Raw genomic sequence first — 23,714 nt, forward strand, 5'->3', positions numbered from 1 at the left:
TATTAATTTTGAATTTGATGCCAGCAACACAGTTCAAACAAATTTGGGACTGAATTCAATCTAGATCTGTTTCTGTAGTAAGAAAATCATTGTATGAAAAAACGTTCAATAACCATTGTCTATGTGCACAGTTTGATACTCAATTCACAAATGCTATAGTAAACTTTATCATGCTGAAGAAGACATCATATTGAAATATGATGCAGAAATGCCACCGTCTTACCCGGACCTGAGCTCATTTAAAATGAACTGAGGTAAAGTGGAAAAGGGTCCTATGGTTAAACCAATCAGAAATTGTAATTCTCTTTGGAAATCATGGACTCCGCTGGGCTAAAGAGGAGAGGGACTATCCAACTATCCGACTCATCCAACTTGTTATAGGTGCTCAGTTCAATATCCAGCATAAGGTGCATTATTGCCCTATGGCATGGGGATCGTGCACATCTGGCAAGGCACTATCAGTTCGTATGGTCTGTGTCCTTTTGCTGCTAAATATGGGTTTACAAGATTTGTAGATTTCTGAACATTTTCTGATTTTGGTTTGTATCATGTTGAGATTCTTATTCATAGTCATGGTATTTGGCATATGGATTTTATCTAAAGTGACTGACAGGATATGAACACCACATTAGTAAAAAAAATGTTTAAAATAATATTTGTAAGTTATTGTTCACTGATATGGCTCATGGAGGCATAACGATTCTTCGAGGTTATGAATGGCATTGTGTTTATGATGAAGTTATGCATATTTGGCTCTTTATTAATGTCCATGACTACTGTCATATTGTAAATGCATTTGAACCAAGCCACCAATCACTTTACAAACCTCTGTAGTTCAGAATCTCAGTGTAATAAGATAAACTCATCTTCTGACAAACCAGTGTTTTATTTTTACTTTGCAATATATTTGGCCTGTCAAAATGAAAATGCCCTGGTTGCACTGTTACAATATTCTAAGAAGTATTTTTCATGTGAGGGCCTGCAAATAAGTAATCATTTATCATCTCTGCACAAGTGTTTCTGTTGTCTGTTATAGTTTGAGTCTTTATGATATAATCATAGTTGTGTGGTGTTCTGTGTTGTCTGTCTACAGCTGTGATCAGTGCTCATCCCATCCATTCCCTTGATAACCATTATCACCATTATCACCTGGATACCCTGACCTCACCCACTCATGGCCACCTGCATCACCAACACAGCCCTCGGTCCATCTCCACCCCCATCTCTCATCTAGACGGGTCCAATTCCACAGGTGAGACATGTCAGCAACCAACAGAATGTCATAAGCAGTAACCACAGTTTGAAAACTTGTTAACTAGTGAGCTCAACATTTTACAGTAACAGTAGCATGATCCAGTGTCAAAATACAATCTTAGAGCATGAAGAAGTTTGTCTTCATATTTGTTAGCTAAGTAGGACCAAAATATACACTATTGCTGACTAAAAGTCTCCCGCAACTCGCAACCAAACCAGAACACACAGAAAGACCTAATAGCTACCCTACATGCTAGCCCTACATGTGGTACACAAACTTTGTAGTAGGTCCTAACTGCGGTGTGTGGGTGTGTCAGCTTGGTAGGATAATCAGAGAGAGGTCATATACCTGTGGCATCCTCACGCTCCCTGCCCAGTACTCCTCAGATGATAGTTCTGCGGCCAGTCCAAGCCTTGGTGTTTCGTACAGTATACAGTTCTGTTTTTTTTTTTATTATTATTGTCAGTGGTGGTTAGTCCAAATCAAATCCAAAACTCCACAGTCTCTCTCTGGCATGTGGCAACATGAGGGGGACAGGCTTCAGCTCCAGCCGAGCCTGCCAAGCCATCAGACCCCCAAAAACAATTCCCAGGAATGAGAGGACAGGTGCCATTTACCCAATTAGCCACAGGTAGTGAACTGAAACCCCACCTGTAAGTCAGTGCTATCCCTACCATGTAACTCTGACCTATCCAAACAGTACATTGCATCTTAAAGAGCACCTTCCAGTTTAACAACTACTTTTAAATAAATGTGTAGGGAAATTAAGCAATACGTGAATTAAAACAAAACTCTTAAAATCTTTACATGTACTACAAGTGCATTCAGATACAGCTGTTCTAAGAAGGTAGTTGTGCTAACTTACTAACTGGAGAGGATACCCCTAGAACTAGACAGTTCCTAGGGTTTTTTCTGTTTGCGTTCACACACAACAGGAACTCTAAGATGATGTAACACCTGTTAGCAGTCCAATTATTACATGAGCATAAAGTAATGAAACGGACAGCGTTGCTATTTAGTTATTATCTGCTGAATTTGATTGACAAACTAGAAGCTTGTGATATAAGGCAGTTTTATGTTCAGCGAATTTAAACAGGCGCTGAATTATTTTTAGAATAGAATCTTTTTTTATATAATGGTGCTTCTACTGCCTTGGTTAGCATGTACATCAGTCATGGTACAGGGAAAATGCCCTACCTCAAAGTAGGAACTCAATAAAGGAGTTCTAGGATCTGCAAGTCCTTACAAGGGCCTAATAACATTTACAGTTGTTTTTATCATTTGATTTATGAGCGCAGCCAAGTTGATCAGTTATAACATAAGGGATCATAACTTCCAGGTCATCTGGAACAAAGGATCAAAATGTTTTTGACACTGGTATGGCCAAAATATACATTTGCTGTTTGGCATCACATACACTATATTGCCAAAAGTATTCGCTCACCTGTCTTGACTCACATATGAACTTAAGTCAAATCCCGTACTTAATCTATTGGGTTTATTATGATGTCAGTGCACTCTTTGCAGTTATAACAGCTTCAACTCTTCTGGGAAGACTTTCCACAAGGTTTAGGAGTGTGTTTATGGGATTTTTTGACCATTCATTCAGAAACGCATTTGTGAGGTCACACACTGATGTTGGACAAGGCGACTGGCTCTCAGGATCCTCTCTAATTCACCCCAAAGGTTTTTAGGTTGAGGTCAGGACTCTGTGCAGGCCAGTCAAGTTCATCGACACCAAACTCTGTCATTCTTGCCTTTATGGACCTTGCTTGATGCACTGCAGCCGTGGCCTACTGGTTAGGGTTTGCCGGTTCGATCCCCAACCAGTCCACGGCTGAAGTGCCCTTGAGCAAGGCACCTAACCCCTCACTGCTCCCCGAGCGCCACTGGTTGGGCAGGCAGCTCACTGCTCCGGGTTAATGTGTGATTCACCTCACTGTGTGTTCACTGTGTGCTGTGTCTGTTCACTAATTCGGTTAAATTGGGTTAAATGCAGAGAAACGAATTTCCCTCACAGGATCAAAAAAGTATATATTCTATTCTATTCTATTCAGTCATGTTGGAACAGAAAGTGGCCATCCCCAAACTTCCCACAAAGTTGGGAGCATGGATTTGTCCAAAATGTCATGGTTAATTCTGAAGCATTCAGAGTTCCTTTCACTGGAACCAAGGGACCACGCCCAACTCGGGGATGGCCCCTTCCTGTTCCAACATGACTGTGCACCACTGCACAAAGAAATGGTGCTTGCAAAATCAGTGATTTTGTTCATACTAAGCTCCTAAACACACTAGTGGCTAATCTACTGTTGCAGTAGCCAACAATATAGCGGAGAGACAGAGATAACTCCCTCTCATCGCCAGGGATCCATGCTTCAGTGCAACGCCAGCACCATGTTACTGAAAGTCTCCACTTGATGGCAGTGGAACATCAAGCAGAATCAGACCCGTATCACTCTCGGGACTGATTTAACTTCAGAATACAGTAGAACAAACAGAAGAAGTAGCAGCCCAGAACAAGAACAATATATCAGTCTTATATCAGATATATCATATCAACAAGAACAATATATCAACCCTTGGATCTGATTATCTTCCTACAGAATACAATGATAACCTACGACCCTAAGACCTGACACATTAATCTCTCTGTTTTGTCGTTATGCTTGACTAGTCTTGTCTTGACAAAACTGGCATGTTTGTCTATATGTCTATCCTGGCACCTGTCTCGTCCTGTCACGTCATTTGCTGTCACCTTATCATATTTGTCTACCTCTCCTATTTGTACACCTGTCTTGAGTGTCTGTTCTTTCCTGAATGTGGGTAGTGGTACAGAGCTGCTTCAACCAATATTTTGAAATCAAATTTTAGATTAAAAATAAAGTTGTCCTCTGAAGATGGGTTGTGGTGTTGGGTTTCAGATCCAGAGTCTTAAATATTGGCCACTCCTGTACTGTCACTCCCCTGATACCAATGTAAATACCAATGTTGCATTTAGATGTGCACAGCACACGCACCAATGCGTATGTCTTGTTAAAAGCAAGTATATCCTGTTACATCCTGCCTGCTAGGCTATGTAACCAGAGAGGGAACACCATGCGGAATTGCCATATAAATAAATGTATTTGTTTAAGATGAAGAATTAAAAACGTAGGTAACATCATAAGTGTTAGGCTGGGAAATATGAGTGTATGCGATAGGAGAAATGAAGTGTCGTGCATAAAGAAACAAAACGGCAAAGAGGTGCTGGAGAGGAGAAGTGGTGGCCTCCACAACCAGTTCTGGAGAGATCTTAAAGCCCAAGATCCAAGAAGTAATCACACGCATTGTGTCACACCTGTGCTTGGTCCATCTGAAGGGGAGATGCAATAGACAGGAGAAAAGAAACAAGGAGGAAGAGCCCTGCAGATCCCAATGTGACAATCCCAAGTCTTACACATGTGGCATGTTACAGTATGTGGAAAAATAGAATGTTCAAAGGTGACATCTACAAACTACAAACTACAGTGCTACACTCTCTGGGAATGATTTTACAGTTGCTCCCAAAGGGTAACACTATAGTTGACTGGCTGCTCAAGCTAGGTAGCACTGATTGATTGATTGATTGATTGAGTGATTGCTTGATTGATGTATTGTTTGTTTGTTTGTTTGTTTGTTTTTTACTTGTTTTTTTTTTTTGGGGGGGGGGGGGTGTTTTTTCTGACAGTACTCGGTGACGTTGTTCTACTTTAAAATTACCACTTTTTGTGATTCTGATTCTGATCTGATTTTCTGCCGTTAGGTTCCTTAAAACATAATTAACCAATTAACCTCTCTCCATTTTATCTAAGAAATATCTAAGACCTTGTTGACCTCATAGCCACAACCGCACCACCAACAGCTCCATCAACAACTCTTTTAATCAATTAATCATTTCATTGTTTTCTCTTGCACTATGCTCATAGTCTAATCCTGGCAAGTGATATGACATACAGTTAAGAACAAAATGATTTTATTTTAATTTTCTCTTGATCAATATGTTTGCTCTGACTGAAAGTGGCACTGCCACATGGATAAAGGTAGCAAGACAAAGTGGTAGAAATAATTGTGATATAAGAGTGAGTGATTTCAGATCTTCTCAAATTCTGCAGAGTCCGTGAGCCGCACCATTGCCAGTACGGAGCTTCTCCCTGCTGCCTCTGCACAACCCGTCTACTCAGTGGAACCCTCTGAGACAGAAGTCAGCTACCACAGCTCAGCTACTGAGGAGGAGCCGAATACGTACCCACCCACTGCCCATGTGCGACCAACACACCCACTCAAGAGTTTTGCTGTGCCAGCCATTACTCCTCACAACCCTACCTTTGAGTCACCAGCTTTGCCAAGCACCCCCCTACTTGCGCAAACAGGTGATGTCCTCCTACCTATTGTTGATATGTTACTCACCCTGATCAACTGACATTGAATTTAAATTATCCAGCTAATGTCTCACATTGCTGTATTTTCGCATTGCTGTTAGCAGGGCCTCATTCGGTTAAGACTGCTTCCATTGGCACACTTGGTAGAACCCGAACCCCCATGGTTGTTACAGTGCCTAGTGCCCCAGATGCGCCAGAGAGCAGCAAGATGTTGGAGGATCCAGAAAATGTGAGTATGCATCCTACTTTACATTATTCCAATCATACCTAGAACAGAGAACATTGTAGATTCCAAAATATGTTTTCAGTGTTGCATTATCTATTGCATATCTCTTATGTTAAATATATTTGTTTTTTGTCACCTTCTGATTTCAATTTCATGGCTGTCATTGGCTGCACATTTCCATTGCAATGTAACGTTGAAAACTATGCTGAAAACTGTAACACAATCAACAATACTTCACACTGTGTGTGTTATAAAACCTTCACTTTTTTGGCTGCTTCCATATGCTTGTGCTCTTCAGTGCCATTGACATTCACAGCCACAGCCTATACAGTAGTCCCACCCCTCTTCCCTTCATTAAAACGCATCCCTCAAACACCCAACCCCCTGCATGAACTCCTTGGCTTAGGCTGACCACCCCTCTTTACAGTAACACCACACCCCCCTTTATGTTCTGCAGAGCTACAAGACAGATGTGCTGACAGAGGAGATGGCTCATTTGGAGGGCCTGATGAAAGACCTAAATGCCATCACTACCACCTGAGCACAGCACCTTTGTAACTCCAGTGAAGTCTCATACACCACAGACTCATAAATAGGATGACCTTTCAAATGAACACGAGAAAAAAAAAACAGAAAATAAACTTAACATTCTGGCTAACCTTGCTTAGTCTCAGGAAGGAGATGGCCATGTTATCAACTGTTTGCTTTTTTAAACTAAAGGGGAAGGTGCCAACATTCTCAGAGGACAGTAATATCAGTTCAAGCAAGAAGATTTCAATACTTTTTTCTTATCCTCAGCAAGAAGATTTTTTCTTCAATTTGATTGCTATGGAGTCAGCTGTAAAAGACAATTTTCTCATGCTAGAAGAAAAAGGAAAACGACAGCATTTTATTTTTCATGTTGGTGCTTTGAACATTCAAGTGTTTTCCCTGCAATTTCATATGTATATTGCTCATATTCTCCATGTTCATGTAATTCGTTTTTGTTCTTTTTGTATGCAGCATTTGGTTCCTTTTTTTGGTATGTCATATATTGTGCCATGTCTTAGTTATTTTCTGAAATGTGTATTGTGATATACAAATAACCTATAGATTTGTATATAAGTTAAACCTCCTTTTTGCTGTTACTCTTACTTTCAGCATTGTCTGTGCGAGAGTATTCACACTCCAGTTGGCTCCATTTGGGATGTGCTGTGTATTTTTAATGTGTGTGCCCACATCCTTCCACCAAGATGCATCATAGACCTTTTGTGTGACCCTTTTCAAAGATGGCCTTATTATTTTTTCTTATATTTAAAACATTTTTGTATCAAGTTGTCATAGAACACATGTTCTGATGTTCTTTCATTAAGAGGTACTACATAATACTGTGACTCCTGACAGGTTAGTCCTGAATTCCCAAAATGCTGTCTAGTTTGTCAACCACACAAACATAACACAGGTGTGGTGGTCACAAGTCCTATCAGAATCATATCTTCCTGTTGACCAACAGTCAGGCTTGTTGTGGCAGCCAGTCTATCAACCAAACTTACCTGCTGCCTGCTCCATGTAATTGTAGTTGGAAAGTAGAAATGTAGAGATTTCATTTTCTTAACAACTGAAAATATTGCGCACTGTCTGAGATTCTCCCCACTCACGTTATCAAAATGAAGTTCTTTTTGCATCAGTGCACTTTTGGAGTACATAGAATTAACAAAAGTGTAACAAGAGTCCTAATTCAGCTTTTTTAAACATGTCATTTTATATGAAGAAAATACTATGTTCTTGAATTTAAAAAAGAAAGTCTGCGTGAATGGAAGAAAAAGATTATGTTCCCTTGGGACAGTGTTTTTTACATACCTGTTACCCAAAGAAGAAATGTCATCACAATCATTTTGTTCTACTTTTTCATGTCTCATGTACAACTTATTGAATGTCAAGGTGATTGTAACAAGTTGGGTTTCAAGGAACATATAAAATGCCCAGCCAGGATGGGTCAAAAAGGAAAAAAAAACAAAACATGTTTGGTAGCCTGTTGAGTTGTAGATGGTCATACTCCTATTGCACTTTTCCGATTTTTCAAAAAAAGAAAGCATTTCTTACATATCCCGTTTGGAATGATCTAGCTCTCTTTGTGTAATGTAGTGTCATAGCTTAGCTGTTGGCAGCTGGTGTTGTTTCTTTGTATATTTGCCTCTGAAATGGAATTTTGCAACAACTTTACACATGTTGCAACTGAGTACTTCTACGCTTATTTCTGTACAAAATCTCCTTTGCTGTCTGTAGAATGTACTGTGGGATTTTTAAGCACAGAAAAAAATCTGAAAACAGTACAAACTAGTTTGTTTGCTTGATCTCCCAAAACATTCTTGATACAACTGTCATATGCCATCATGAAGTCAACTGTGTGTATGTAGCTCTGGGTTTATATGATCCATATGCCAAGTTTGTACTCAGATGGGTCATCCTCAAAGGGTCAATCTCCCAAGTTATCACAGCAAAGCCTGAAACAAGCAGAGGATGGCCTTTTTAGAGTTATCTATTGAAGTTCTCAAAAGTGCAGTCATTGATTGTAATCCATCACACTTTTTGCTGAATTCCGTGAAATAATCCTCATGTTCATCTGTCTCCCTAGTGTCTGTGTGCTTTTTAAAAGGCTCTGGTGGTGAGCCACAGTTCTTGCTCTCTGAGGGAGGGGTGTAATTTGGCTTTTGGACTCAGACCCTTGCCATGAACGCCCCTTTAAGACTATATATTGCTGGACTTTTGCTGGTGCTAATAGGTTAATACTTGTAGAGTCTTTCACCTTTAGGCATGGTGGTTTGCAAGGGGGTGACAAATGCTGCATAATTGAAATTTATCTTCTGAAATTTAAACATAGGTATGGGAATGTTAGATAAAAAAATGTCCTGAGGTAGGAGAGAGGAGCCCCAATGACCTGTTCACTGCAGTCTGTCCTGTTTTGTGGGCAGCTGTGCACCAGACTGTAAGGGATAAGCGTATAGGACAAATGACTGCAGAGTAAAACTGGATCAGCAGCTCTTGTTCTACTTCAGGTCATGCTTCTTGATCCTCAGCATGTTCAGCTCCATGTTGCTCTAATTGCATATTGATGGAAGACTGAAAGACTTGTGTTGTGGTGTAGGCTTGTCATCATCCTGGATGAATTCAATGACTGTAGTGTCATCTGCAAATGAATGTTTTTTGCAGAAGTTTCCATGGTGCCATTATTGGTATTGAGTATGGGTTTTAAATTGATCCCAAGGAATATCACCCTGATAATGGAAGCAATCCAAGGGCCATCACCGAATAACAAAGTGCTTATCACTTTGAAACTACATTGCAGATGCATGGTTGGTGACCACCAGTGGGCTGCAGACCACTGGTTGGAAATCCCAGGTGTAGGGGGAGAAGTGTAGCAGAGAGAACACGGATCACTAGTGCTTATTGTACTTATGCCAGAAGTGACTTCCCTCAGCCTCACCTGTTCCCTGACTATCAGGAAGCTGGTTGTCCACTGACAGATATAGCCTCTAAGCGGTAAAAATTTGGGGCAGGCTATTGCTGAAATAATACTGTTGAATGCGGTCCTGAAGTCCACAAACCAGAGTCTCTGGAAAGTCCAGGTGTTTCATGATGTTGCACAGTCCAATGTTGACGGACCTGTTAGTTTGCCAGGCAAACTGCAGAATGTCCAGGTGATGCTCTTCGGATGGACCAATATTATTCTTTCAAATCTCGTCATGACCACAGAGGTCTGTAGTCATTTCATGCTTTTATCCGAATTTGTGTAAAATGACAATGGAGACCTGTCAAACGTATTACAATGGGGCTGATTCTCTTATGTCTTAAAGGCTTAAAAGATAGTCAAGCCATGTACCTTAAATATTGTACTCCCTAATAGTCAGCCTCTTATAATACTGTATGTGGCTTGAATGTCCAATTCACATAAAGCTGGGTGAAATAAATGCTCCATAATTTGACTGCGACATGGTGTTGCCATGTGCAACCCCTGGCAAAAATATGGAATCACCGCTCTTGAAGGATATTCATTCAGTTGTTTTATTTTTTAAGAAAAAGTACAAATCACAGATTTATTTTTAATTGAACAGATGAACATTCTTAGCCTGGCCTTGCCCACCTAGATCCTCTTTCAGGGAGATCTATCTTTGGATCATGTACAGGAAAAAGCACATGTGACATCGCTCAATCCTGAGGGACAAAATATGGAACCACAAACCTAAACCAATCAAAATAGTACTTTGTTGCACCTCCTCAGGCTTTTATAACTGCTTGAATTCTCTGAGGCATATAATTTACTAATGTAGAACAGTATTCTTCATCAATCAGTTTTCAACTTTGTCAAATAGCAGTTAACAGATCAGCTTTACAGGATGGTGCCTTGTCATGCACTTCTCTTTCTGTTCCGTTTCGTCCTTTTCTCTTTTTGTTCCATTTCTTCCGTTATCTCATTCCATCAATCAAAAGGAGTTTTGGTCAGCAGGAAGTAATTTTCCAGGATGCCAATGCACCTTGCAATAGAGCAAAGAATGTTAAAACCTTTCTTCAGGAAAGAGACGTCAATAAATTAAATGGGCAGCAAACCATCAAGATCTTAATTCCATTGAAAATGTTTGAAACTAAAGAAACTGGTGCATGACAAGGCAACATCCAGTAAAGCTGATCTGTCAACTGCTATTCGTTAAAGTTGATATGTGATTGATGAATGCTGTTCTACATTAGTGAAGTCTGTGACTCCGAGAATTCAAAATCATAAAAGCCAGAGGTGGTGCAACAAAGTACTAGTTATGAGGCACATCTGTTATTATTTGTCTTTTTTCAAAAAAATAAAATGGCTGAATGAACATGATCCTCAAAGAGGTGATTCCATAGTTTTTGCCAGGGGTTGTACTAGCTGAAAAAAAATAAATCACACTTCCCAACTCCTCTTCATCCCCCACTGTTGCAAATCTTTGGAAACCCCACATCTTACATGCTTTCCTTTGATTACTGAATGATTTTTTGAAACTTAAATTCTTGAAAATGTTAACAACTCCAATTACAAAAAGTTGAGATGCTGTGTAAAATGTAAATAAAAGCAAAATGATAATCTGTAAATCACATAAACCCATATTTAATTGCAGATATACCAAATGTTGAAACTGACGCATTTTACTATTTTATGAAATATGCTCATTTTAAATTTCATTCATGCCAGCAGTATGTTTTTAAAAAGTTGGGACAGAGGCATGTTTAACAATGTTTTGCATCATTGCTTCTCCTAACAAGAGTCTCCAAACATACAGTATGGGAACTCAGCAGCCCAGTTGATTGAGAATCTTGGAGTTTAACATGATGGAGACTTCATAATCGTGTTTTTCCCCATGATACACCCAATGTGACAGATCTGAAGACAGGCCATTTTAGCACTTGAACTTCTCTACATGGAGCCATATTACTGTAATATGTGTAGCATGTTACAAACATCAATAAGTGGGATGATCCCTCTGCTCGTTAGCTCAGAGAAAGCAGAGTCCATGATTTTTGATTGGTTTAACCATGGGATGATTTTCCACATCACATTGGTCCATCTTACATGACATTGGACTCGGACAAGATGGCAGCATGTTTGGATTATGTCTTAATACTTTTTTCCCCTTTGCATTTCTTCTTAAGAGTTTTAAGCCATGTAGATGGAACGTCAAGTTGTGTTCACACAGACAAAGGTCAAAGTTTTCCTGAGCCCGTGCAATATTTTTTATTGCAGGACCAGGTCTGTTTTTGCTGCCATCTGAGGTGTTGAAGATAATGGCCATTTTGCTTTTCAGCCCTGTGCCTTCTGTTCAAGGATTTCTCTGGATTCTCTGAATAGTTTAAATACATTATACTACAGATGATGAAATACTCAAGTTCTACACAATTCTACATTGAAGAGCATCATGCTTACATTGTTGCATTATTACCCACAAAGTATTTTACAGATAGTTGAATACCTCATATATTTGCTTCTGAGACGTAGCTTTTGTTATAGGCCTACCCAATCATGGTGCCAGGGCGAATGCTCCTGGTGTTTTCTTTAGCATTAGGCTACACAACTTTTCCAGCCTTTTTATCAGTGGGCCGGTACTCAACGGTAGCCTACGCAGTACCAGCACTTCTAAATTTTTCTCTTAAGCGTACCTGCACTTTTTCTTGTGTACCAGCAGTTCTCCTAAGTTGCCAGTATTCTTTTCTGTCATCTCCAAATCAGGTTTTGCATGCCCTCTGAGGCTAATTAAGTAAACTACACTTCTCAGGAGTGTGGTGCTAAAGTGACACCTCACCTGTTTCCCCCAACTGTAGCCTTTTGTCTTTCTATTGGCGCAACGCTGCAAAGAGGCTACAGAATCATCACTGCACATTATTACACAGCTCTTGGGGGCGCTGTGGCCAGAGCGGTAGATAAAACAGAGTGGCGACACTCCCAGACCTCCATAGGAAAAAATGGCAGCGCTTTTTCCAGGCTATTTCCTCGTTATGGGACTTTTGGAACTATTTACAGCCAATCTCTTGGTCAGTAGTCAATGAGTTAATTGATTACACCTTCCAGCATCCAGAAGTACATCCCCTCCTGCGATTCAGCCATTCAGCACAGGTTTTTTGGAACTTTTGATTGTGTGGCGGCAACATCAAAGAGTGTCGCAACTCTCTCTCTCTGTGGCTCTGGCTGTGGCGTAACAGGCTACAGTGTCCATACCATGAATGGGCCTGAGCACCCAAAGGGACCCAGGTTTCTACAGTAGTCTGACCTGGTCATGACTCATGTCCCGATCCCACCCATCTCTCTGTCCCACTTGCTTCCTGTCTGTCTCCAAGTAAGGGCAAAAAATATTACATGGCTCTTCATAATGCTTCATTCACCTGAATGGGCCATCCCAACGTTTGGAGGTGTGATATTTCAATATAACAGACCACTATTGAGTGCAACACCATTGTCAAGGAAAATGGGTTTTTGTCATTGTCCCATTGTACCGAATTTGGTTGCAGTTCCACCAGAGTTTCACTGCGATCGCAGGTGAGTGCAAAATGAATAGGAGTCTATGGAGCTAGACGGCTAAATTTGTCTCTTACCTGATTGTCATTGAAAGATCAAAGATTTTATTATACCCTGCTGAAAAAAAACAGCAAGAAACCAGCTTATGCTGGTGTTCTTCCAGCTATTGCTGGTCTTTGCTGGTAGCTGGTTAGACATGTTGGTGTGACCATCTGAGGAAGCTGGTCATGCTGGTGTGACCAGCCTGTCGTGTGAGATACAGCTGGTCTTGCTGGTGACCAGTCTGCCAAGCTTGACATATTGGTTGAAGATGGTCATGCTGGTTTGCCAGAATGACCAACATAACCTGGTATCACCAACTAAAATGACCAGCTTGAGGTGGTACAACCATCAAAAGTAGCTGAATTACCATCGTAACATGGGTAAACCAGCTGAAGGTATTTTTTCGCAACAGTTTTGCTGGTCTAGCTGGTCAACCATCATAGGATGGTCAAACAAGCTGGTTAACAACCTTGTCAATCAGCAAACCACCTTAAGCTGGTCAGGCTGTTTTTTTCTCCATCAGGGGTATCTTATTTACCTCCCCTTTTGAGTGCAACATTCACATTTTATACTTCTTATTCATGTCTTTCATATCATTCTCCAAGTGCTCTGGTCACTTCATTCAGAAGTGAAAACAGACAGTTGATCAGCTGTGTTCTACAGAATGTTTCTCAGCAAAAGCCACGATGAAACCGTACAAAATAAAAGAGTCATATCATGTGGAGTTTATTTTGTTATTTTGGCAAGTAGCTGTGTAATTGATTGATGATGTTGATTGATAATGTATAGAACGCTAGTCATTATCGGGAAAATAAGTCCCTTGAGGACGAAGCAAGACCCCTCTACTGGTGCGTCGGTGTTCTGTTCTCCCTGTCAGGACTTACTTTCCGATAATGACTAGCGTTCTATACATTATCCCTCAATTAAGCTGACAGCAGATAATGTTAGCACATACTAAAATGTCTACCAGCCTAGAACTGTGAATCAAATCACTCCAACACTGGCATAAGTAACATGTTTGATGCAGTACATCAAAAGGAGTGTTTAAATTATTTTAATCCATTTTAAATGAATTAACTCTCATTAGGCTACCGAAATACGTGTATTGTGAGTTCAATTTTTCAAATAATCTTTTTTGTTATCTATATATTTTTTTATAATCAAAAACACACAGGGGGCACACTGGCACAGGTAAGGAACATATACTGCTAGTAACACTATTAAGAAATCACCTGAGAAATAAGGAAATCTCTTCATACAGGAGAAGTGTTAAGCCTACTAGTGTCACAGGAAGGGCATTTACCATTTACCAACAACCACGCATATTTACCATAAAAAAAATATACATTTTTGGCCCCATCAAGCAGGTATTTTCTTTTGTCCGTTTTGTTGAGTTAGCCCCACAACACCTCCAGAAGGCACAACAGTGGTGTCTGGCATCCCAGATCCACCCTCCTCCGCACTCCTGACTGGTTCTCTACAAATACAAATTCTTTGGGCATTCCTCTTCATTGCTGTGGCCCTTTATGATCCAATTGTTAATATAACCAGACAAACCACAAGCCCTTTTAGTGACAACAACCCCTCACAGCAGCAACACATCTCAGGTCAATTCAGGTTGCAAGTAATCTGTGAGGGCCTCAGTCATGGCCATTGGCTTGCCATTTCAGCTCCTTTCAGTTACAATCACTGAATACCAAAATCTGACAGAAGTGTTGTGGCCTACATACAAAGCCTCACACACCCACAATACCCAGTATGAGATGAACACAAATATCATGTGAGAAGAGAGAACAACTTGGTTTAATACCCGTGTGAAGGTGGCATCCCATATGTTGAAAACATTATTAGTGTCTTTTGATTCATTTATACACGATTGTGAAACATTTCTGCACAATGTTTTAATCAAACCTTGTTTCGTGACCTGGGGTCACCGAGCACCCAATCAATATCAAAATGACTCCAGTAGTTGCAATCATTTGTGCGTGATTGTGTATGCAAAATAAACCTTTGTGCACCATTGTTTCTTGTGTTAAGCGTTGTTTGCTGCACCCCTTATTACAATACATGAAATCCCTTAAATTACCAGCTGCATTCCCCCTGGATAATTGCATTCTCACCCAGTGTATTTATTGCACATGTACACCGTGTATTTATTCTTACACATCACCTTATTCTATTCCTATTCTATTGCCTTATTCCTTTATTCTATTCTAGCTGTTCTGTATTTGCTTAATCTTTGCTCTCAAAGTACAACACCCAACACAAAAAGGATAGTCAAATTCCTTGTTTACGCAAACCTGGCCAATACAGCTGATTGGTTATGGGGATAATCAATGCCTGGAGATCCTAAGCCATGGTTGCAATTCAAGTCTTTGGTAGCAGTGCAGTATTGTGTATGACCGTATAGGTCACGTTTTTAAACCCTCAGCATTGCAAGTAGTCATACAAAAATTAGATTCTAAATGAGCCACCCACACAAGCAACCTCACAAAACCAGAAGGCCCTATGCATGCACTTACTCTCTTCAGTCACAGTTGGGGCATAAGACCGCATTCATACATAACCTTCTGACCCTGGACAGTTGTGCATCTGACTACACAAGTTGTCTGTCTAAAAACAATGACCGGTTCCCACTCACCGTCATTGACATGTCTAACCATTTTAAATATCTTTAATGAAAAACCTACAAGAGTCTCCTTTGCAACAGAAACAAAATACAGCCTACACCACAACCCTTCACCCAAGTTGTCCAAGTGTAGAAATGATTTTTCACCACCTAAAACACACAAAACCACTACAAAAGCGAGTCTTCGTTGGCATTACATCTTTATTGAGATTACAAAACAACTAAACTCCTCTTGGTGTCTTGAAGTTCATTCCAACAGTTGGCTGGGTAACCTGAAGATTGGAGAGGCTGCCAAAGTCCTGAGGGAGGAAAAACACAAATCAGTGACCTGTGAAAATACACTAAAAACATTAAATCCAATATGGCGGCCGAATCAATTATTTGATGCCACAAGTAGTCATGTGTCGACCAAAGGACCTCACAGTATTACTAGACACCACTAGTAAGTTTCAATTCCAAGCACCACAGCACCTTAAGGCCAAAATGCACTTTCCCTAATAGACCTCTGAAGTTCGCCTACAAAAAGCCACCATCTTTGCCCAAATAAGGAGATCCGGTGGGGATTTTGAATTTTCGCACATGTTTAACTCACGGGGACGAAGAAATTGGAAATGTAGACGTTTTGTGCTACAAAGAGTTGTCCTCTGCCTTCAAGTGGATACTGTGATCTTCGGTAGGTGAAGATGGCACACTTTGATCTTTGCTACCCCAGAGCTAACTTACAATGTAACTTGCCATGAGCCAATTTCACAGTGTCCAGGTGTCTGGCCTAGTTGATATTAATGATGCCTTAATTGGCATGGTAAAACATCTTTCTGTTTCTGTCTTTCGTGTAGACTGAGCTGTTCCAGAGGAAGTTAGTTTACACAGTGGCGACATCTTGTGAAATAGGCTAACTTCAATTAACATTAACCGGAACTCCTTATATGGGCAAAGATGACAGCTTTGGCTCCTATTTGTTGGCGAACTTCAGAGGTGCCCCTTTGAGGTCAGCAAATTCCTTGAGGCTCCTCCAATGGGGCCTGAAGTCCATGTATTAAGTTTAGTTTTGATACAAAGGGTTGCAGAGATGAGCTCACTGTTAAGTGGCTTAGCCGCCAATATCAATTGGCTGTTACAATCGAACGTTTCAGATAAGACTGATCACTTGATCTACAGACCAAGCCAGACATGTGCGTGAAGTATGGTGTTGATTGAGAAAATGTGTGACCTGTGAAGCTTTAGCTTTCACTAAAATCCATGAAGGTGGGAAATCCATCATGGCAGAAAATGGCATAACGTGCACTGAACTCTGCTTGGTCCAAGGATTCCGAACGATACCTCTTTTTTGAAAATTGGAACGAGAGGTCATAAGTTGCGCACGAGTTAACGCATGTCCAACTTTGACCTGTTAATGCCGCTAGAGCATTCAAGGGGTCGCAATGAAACTTGGTGAAATTAGTCATGGGACTGGCCACAATCAGTGAGCCAAATTTCCCAACTTTTTACCAGACGTTTCTATGGGCTGCTATAGACTTCTAAGGCAGAGAAAAGATGTGTAATAATTAAATAGGAAAATATCAAACAATGGGGCTTCACAGCTTCTACCCCAATTAAAAATACGCACCCATAGTGGGAGGTGTACAGGATATGAAGGGAAATCTGAATCAAAGAATTACTTGCCAAGTATGCAACACAAGGGTTCATGAAAATTACCACACATCTTGAGTTGAATCTCACTAGAGCCTTATTGAGCCTTTAAAATGATTCTCAGACTCTGCATTTACCATTTTACTTTTTGTTTCCAGCTTAATCAATCTCTGATTCATGCATTTTGAAAATCAAAGTCATTGATTCCAATTTAACCATGACACTTGTCTTTGACCCATCAACACATGCCCATGTTGCAACAATCGCATAAAACCATAGTCATACAAACACATCATCCACCGAACATGGAACAATATGCAAATGTGCTTGAGGAAACATTACATTCAGTCAGTAAATTATGCAATAGTATATCCATAACCTTCCAGAGGTTGTATTTCCAGAGGCCTCAAAAAGAACAGTAAGTGTTCCACTGTAGGCTACTGTACTTTAATAAGAACCATAATTCTCATCCACTGTTGCAATTGCTCTTTGTGTGCTTCATAAAGCACACGCAAGCACAGAGTTTAAGTCCACGCAAACAAAGGGTAAAGTTGTCATAGGCTCACTAGGCAAGGCTAAACCTGTTCTTGTAATTGCTGGCCAAGCGCCTAATTGTAAAGTTATTTCTGAGACTAAATGCTCCGTTTAAAATACAGGGTTAATAATTGTAATCAGGGCTCCCACTCCAAGTCAAACATAAAAAACCCCACAACCTACAATATAACAATACACTGAACAAAGATTTCAGAGCAGCGGCTTAGCATTTGAATCACTATTTTAGAGCAGGACCTGAATAAATGAGCATGAGGGCTGATCACAACTCCTCAAGCAGGCAAGTAAAGCTAATAAGACACCGATTCTGTGTGAAATACATTTGTATTAATGCATATTAGCAAGTACAATTTAAACGGCTATAATAACATTCCCTGACATTCCATGACTTTACCCCAAAAATGATCAAATTCCCTGACTTGCCATTGGGAACCATATGCAACACTGCATCCCCATGTACCTGTAATAGCCTCCACAGTCATTGTGAGGGGGGGATTAACAATAATAATAATAGTTGATCCCTCCAAATTGTGTTGCTCATAATGGCATTACACATTAACTTTTCCTATGTTATCAGATAGTAAACATTTACTCAGATCTTACCAGCATCTTGAGCATCTCCTTAGTGTCAGGATCCACTTCAATTATCTCCTGATCCAAAGCAGACACCTGCAGAGAGTAGTCAAAGTGTCAGTTCGTCATAGCATTTAACACAACGAAAAGGTGAAGATTACCATAACAGCAACCAACAAGACTGAATCCATAAGAACACAAACTAGAATATTAAAACTATAACCATCCCTTCATACACTTGAAATGTACCATTGGCCTCACACTTGTTAGGTTGGTTAACTTTTTGTTTGTGAGGTTGAAAGTAAGAGTTGCAATTAGCAGGTGAATTCACTGCCACTACCACTCCACTCACCTCTGGGACATAGTTATCCCTTCTCTCCCTTTCCTCCTCTTGGAGTTTGATCGAGATACCCCGAACTGGTCCCCTCTGGATACGCTTCATCAGATGGGTGACATACCTTCAGAGGCAGGTACACACATCAAAACACCAACATTACCATTAGAAGATCAAAAAACTTCTTTAAAAGTATGAAAGATAAAATGTAATTTAACACTCACCCTGCAATTTTGTTGCGAAGTGGTTTACTGGGAATGATGGCAATCTCCTCGCACACTCGCTTGTTGGTATGGAAGTCATTACCAAGTCGTGTATAATACTTCTCAATGATGACCCGGGCTGCCTTCTTCACAGTCTTAGTCCTGACGCGTCCCTAAAGAGAACAATTCAGTTGATGAAGCATGCCGTCTAGATTATTGTTAAATACGTTTGAAATGTTCTGTAGCTCCATGAAAACAGGATGTTGAATGTTAACATGTTAATCAGGAAATGCTTAATAAACTAAGTGCATGTCAAACAGATGCCTTCAGACCCCTTTCAAAAGGCCCAAAACAACCAAAGGCACAGAGAGCACTGGGCAATTTAATTCCACAGGTACCACTGATGCTCATCAGAAGGCACACCACAGTGGGCGCTTGGGGTATACATCTTGATCATTGAATCAAGATAGCAGGGAGCAGTTCCAGCCAGAGTCCGACAGATCAAAGTTGTTTCAATTTAATTCTGGCCACTATAGGGAGCCAGCAGAGTGCAACTAGGAGAGGAGTTGCATGTGTCCTCTTTGGTTGATTGAAGACCAGGTGTGCTGCTGCATACAGACTCCGTTGTAACAACCTTTCTACAAAAGCAGGTAGGCCAGCTGACAGTGAATTACAGTAGTCCAACATGGAGATAGCTATGGGCTGTACAAGTAGTTGTGTGGCATCTTGTTTCAGATAAGGTCTGATCTTCCTAATGTTGTGACTGCGCATGTAGCCTTTATAGCAAAATCATGTTTTATCAGAAAACTGAAGTCGGTCATCAATTACGACATCTAAGATGTTACATGCCGATCTAGTTGGGCGCAGTAAAGTCAAGCTGGATGTTAATCCATTAAGGAATAGCCGTTTTAGCTTGAAATACCAAAAGAATTGAGATTAAGCTGAAGGTGCCGATCTCTCACCCCAACTGACACATCCTTAAGGCAACAATTATTGCCCTCATATTTACTTTATGGTACAGTTTCCTAGTGTTCTGTAACAATTCAACTTAACCACAGAAGTAGAAGATGGCACTCTTTCTACAATCCAGAGTGATGATCCTTACTGATTGAAGACATCAGCATCATGCAATAGTATCTAATAAGACGTGTTACACTGCATTATAATTCACTCATAAGAGCCTACCAGCCCCCATAAAACATAGTTGGCACCGCTGAAAGCTACTTAACTCCTTTTTTCAATTTCAAGTACTGCAAGTCCTTTTCGGATTCATAACTGAGGGAAAGTCAAGGAGTAGAGTTTGGACAGCCAAAGGGAAGGCGGGCATATCTACCTTTCCTTCACATGATCCAAGACCATGAGAAGTGAACGAGGATGCAATCAAAGTAACCTTAATTGCACTTAAATGATACTTAGTTTCAAACCTGTCTGATTGGGAATACAATTCCCAACCTAACATTTAGTGAGGTTTAAACCATGAAGCCACCAAACAGTCAAGAACCGACACAGCCAAGAATAATCACTCATATCTTTCTATGCAACACACATACAGTAGTGTAGTACAATACAATTAACCACTGAAATACTGACGTTACGTTTGTTGAGCAACCGGAGTATCAAACATAAATATTAGATAGCGCACAGGTGTTATATTATACCAATGCGAACACGTTTCAATTTCTGAATGGCTGTAAATAAGCTCAAACACAGACACGGCGGCGCTAACACCAACGTTAGCTAACAAGCCCCTTATTCGTGAGCAATGAGCATAACGTTATAGACGTAGTTTTTTCAGAATAACGCATACAATTTGCCTCGACGTGTTTGATAAAACAAACGTCTATGTTGATAGTGCGAATACAATAGATCGACACATCACAAGCTGAACAATCGTTGCTTCAGAACTAATGGACCAGGCCATGTAGCGTTTGAGGCTTGCAAATACAACATGACATCGTATGCGTTGTAGTTACATTTTTTATTAGAAATACAGGCACAAAGTCTAATTTAAAGATAAACATGACTTATGCGATGTTATAAATCCGTACTAAGTGTGCAAAAATAAAAAATATAACAAGGATGGCGTTAGATTGCTTAGGTGATAAAAGTCTCACTACTTACCATGTTGGCTACCAGTTTGGGAAAAGGAAATCCAGCCTTGCCGGACGGAAGTTTATAGATAGCACCGGAAATAGAAGGGTGAAATTATTAGATCACATTTACGATGCTGCCACCTACTGGACAATGAGTCACTACCTAAGATACAGACTTTACTGTCTATGGTTACAGATGATAGCAGGCTATTTTATGTGTTTCCCGAAAAAAATGCGTCACATATTTAATGAAAAAGCATGATGGAATATGTGACTATTGCAATAGTCAAGAGACCATAGAGCATGTCCCAAATACCATCATACCAGACAAAGATTGGTTTCAAAACCTGGCTAAAACCAGATGACACTAAATTTACATTACACATTTAAAAAAATGTTCCACAGGAACTGGGTTATTAAAAAGAATTTAGGAAAGTGTAGATTGATCCACACGCTCCAGTCCAGATGGTGGCGGTAATGTACCAAAAAGCTGGTTGCCAACTGGCATAAGGAGAAGAAGATGATGAAAAAGATGATGATGAAGATGACGTAAATGCGTCACAACATTCAGATCTGTCAGCAGACCTACATCTAACGTAGCCTTGCTAAGTAGAACAGGCCCTACATGATGAAAGATTCACATAATTCATTAACAGTTCTGACACGAGGAGGAAAAGACAGTCAGCCAACCATTCCAGAAAAAGGCCCAGCAGTTATTCTTCCAGAAAAAGGCCCAGGAGAGGTCTTCCTGAGACAGCTGAAGCCTACCACACTGACAAGATTCTTTTAACTAATGCCCCTCATTCAAGCTTTACTCAAAAGACTACAATCTTTCAAGAATCTTTCCCAAATTTTGTCAGTGTAGTAGGTAGGCTTATGGAAGTTTAACCGGTGTGATGATTCCAAGTCCCCATGTTATTTTCCCACAGAAAATATCTCAAGATAGGCTATCGGATCTCCATGGGCAAAGATGGTAACTTTTTTGGAGGCGAACTTCAGAGGTCTATTAGGGTTGCGGAGAACTGACCTCCCCTCTGTCCAGGTCCTGTACTGGTCCAGGGTCAGGAAAAGGGCAGCAAAAATCTCTAGGCTACAGACCCCTCACATCCTGGTCACAAAACGTTGAACCAGTCGACTCAGATAGCACCCGCAAAGTCAATCAACCTGTTCTGCTCTTACCTCATGTGCACTTCAATCTTACAGTTATAGGCTACTACAATATTACATAATACATTATCATTGCACTGAACTATCTTGCACTATATGTATAGCCATTTAATCTTAAACCTCAGTCTATACTGATATTGCACTATTCCCACCCTTTTTAAAAATTGTATATTGCATCTTGCTTGTGCCTGTTGAGGTGTCCACGACCATGGCAACCTGACAGGGACAACAAGGTGAACAATCCCAGCAGCATTCTCCCTCCGGACAATTGCATTAGCCTACTCTATCCCACCCATATGTTTTTTTATTTGCAAATGTACATAGCCTGCTGTATTTACATAGCCTTATTCTACCGTCCTTCATTCTACTCTTAGGCTACTGTGAGTGTTATAGGCCCACGTTAAGAGTTAACCAGAGTCAAATGCCTTGTTTGGTTACGCAAACCTGCCCAATAAAGCTAATTCTGATTGCCTTGTTTTCAGCACTTTGCAATTGCTTGAAAAGGTGTGAAGAATTCAGAACACTATGGTAATCTAATACTACAACCCCTGGCAAAAAATATGGAATCACCAGTCTTGGAGGATGTTAATCCAGTTGTTTAATTTTTTAGAAAAAAGCCAGATCACAGACATGACACAAAACTAAGTTCATTTGAAATGGCAACTTTCTGGCTTTAGGAAACATTAAAGGAAATCAAGAAAAAAAATAATTAATCAGTAACAGTTGCTTGTTTTAGACCAGCCAGAGGGGAAAAAAATATGGAATCACCCAATTCCAAGGAAAAAAATATGGAATCATGAAAAACAAATTGACAAAAGAACACTTCAACGCACCCACTAGTACTTTGTTGCACCACCTCTGGCTTTTATAACAGCTTACAGTCTCTGAGGCATGGACTTAATGAGTGACAATCAGTACTCTTCATCAATCTGGCTCCAACTTTCTCTGATTCCAGTTGCCAGATCAGTTTTGCAGGTTTGAGCCTTGGGATGCACCATTTTCTTCAAATTCTACTACAGATTTTCAATTGGATTGAGCATTATCGAAGATGTAACGATCGCCGTCTCCCCAATGCCTTTACCTGACATGCAGCCCCATATCATCAACGACTGAGGAAATGTGCATGTTTTCTTCAGGCAGTTGTCTTCATAAATCTCATTGGAATGTGGATATAACTAGATGAAAGTCATATTCAGTGATGAATCGCGTTTCTGCAATGGGCAAGGTGATGATGCTGGAACTTTTGTTTGGTGCCATTTCAATGAGATTAATGAAGACAACTGCCTGAAAAAAACAAGGTCATTGATGATATGGGGCTGCATGTCAGGTAAAGGCATTGGGGAGATGGCGATCGTTACATCTTCAATAATGCTTATATTATTATTTATTATATAAAGTTTATACTGACATTTTGGACACTTTTCTTATCCAATCAATTGAAAGGATGTTTGGGGATGATTACATCATTTTTCAAGATGATAATGCATCTTGTCATAGAGCAAAAACTGTTGAATTCCTTGAAGAAAGACACATAAGGTCAATGTCACGGCCTGCAAATAGTCTGGATCTCAATCCAATTGAAAATCTGTAGTAGAATTAAAG

The 23,714-nt window shown here is 40.2% G+C and overlaps 2 protein-coding genes across 4 annotated transcripts in view; one reads left to right on the forward strand and one right to left on the reverse strand.

Moving 5' to 3' along the window:
* The window catches only part of neo1a (neogenin 1a), a 75,658-nt gene extending 64,683 nt beyond the window's left edge, over positions 1-10,975 (forward strand). For all 3 annotated transcript variants that reach the window (XM_062549838.1, XM_062549839.1, XM_062549840.1), the window contains 4 exons: positions 1,094-1,252; positions 5,386-5,643; positions 5,757-5,881; positions 6,336-10,975. In XM_062549838.1, coding sequence (XP_062405822.1) covers positions 1,094-1,252; positions 5,386-5,643; positions 5,757-5,881; positions 6,336-6,419 — 626 coding nt within the window. In that variant the 3' untranslated portion in view covers positions 6,420-10,975. The remainder of the gene's footprint in view (positions 1-1,093; positions 1,253-5,385; positions 5,644-5,756; positions 5,882-6,335) is intronic.
* A 4,769-nt stretch (positions 10,976-15,744) lies between these two features.
* On the reverse strand, positions 15,745-21,027 carry rps17 (ribosomal protein S17). Its single transcript, XM_062549841.1, has 5 exons — positions 20,974-21,027; positions 18,874-19,025; positions 18,668-18,773; positions 18,346-18,411; positions 15,745-15,860 (listed from the first exon to the last, which is right to left on the reverse strand). The coding sequence occupies exons 1-5, from the start codon at positions 20,974-20,976 to the stop codon at positions 15,783-15,785; spliced, it is 405 nt and encodes a 134-aa protein (XP_062405825.1). The 5' UTR covers positions 20,977-21,027; the 3' UTR covers positions 15,745-15,782.
* Positions 21,028-23,714: the final 2,687 nt, after the last annotated feature.

This window comes from Sardina pilchardus, chromosome 11 (assembly GCF_963854185.1).
Source record: "Sardina pilchardus chromosome 11, fSarPil1.1, whole genome shotgun sequence".
Classification (NCBI taxonomy): domain Eukaryota; kingdom Metazoa; phylum Chordata; class Actinopteri; order Clupeiformes; family Clupeidae; genus Sardina; species Sardina pilchardus.

What these genes read in the sequence shown, in the direction of transcription:
- rps17 (XM_062549841.1), bottom strand. An exon ending in CTTCGCAACAAAATTGCAGG is followed by an intron (nt 18,774 to 18,873) that starts GTGAGTGTTAAA and finishes CTGCCTCTGAAG; the next exon opens with GTATGTCACCCATCTGATGA. An exon ending in AGGAGATGCTCAAGATGCTG is followed by an intron (nt 15,861 to 18,345) that starts GTAAGATCTGAG and finishes TTCCTCCCTCAG; the next exon opens with GACTTTGGCAGCCTCTCCAA.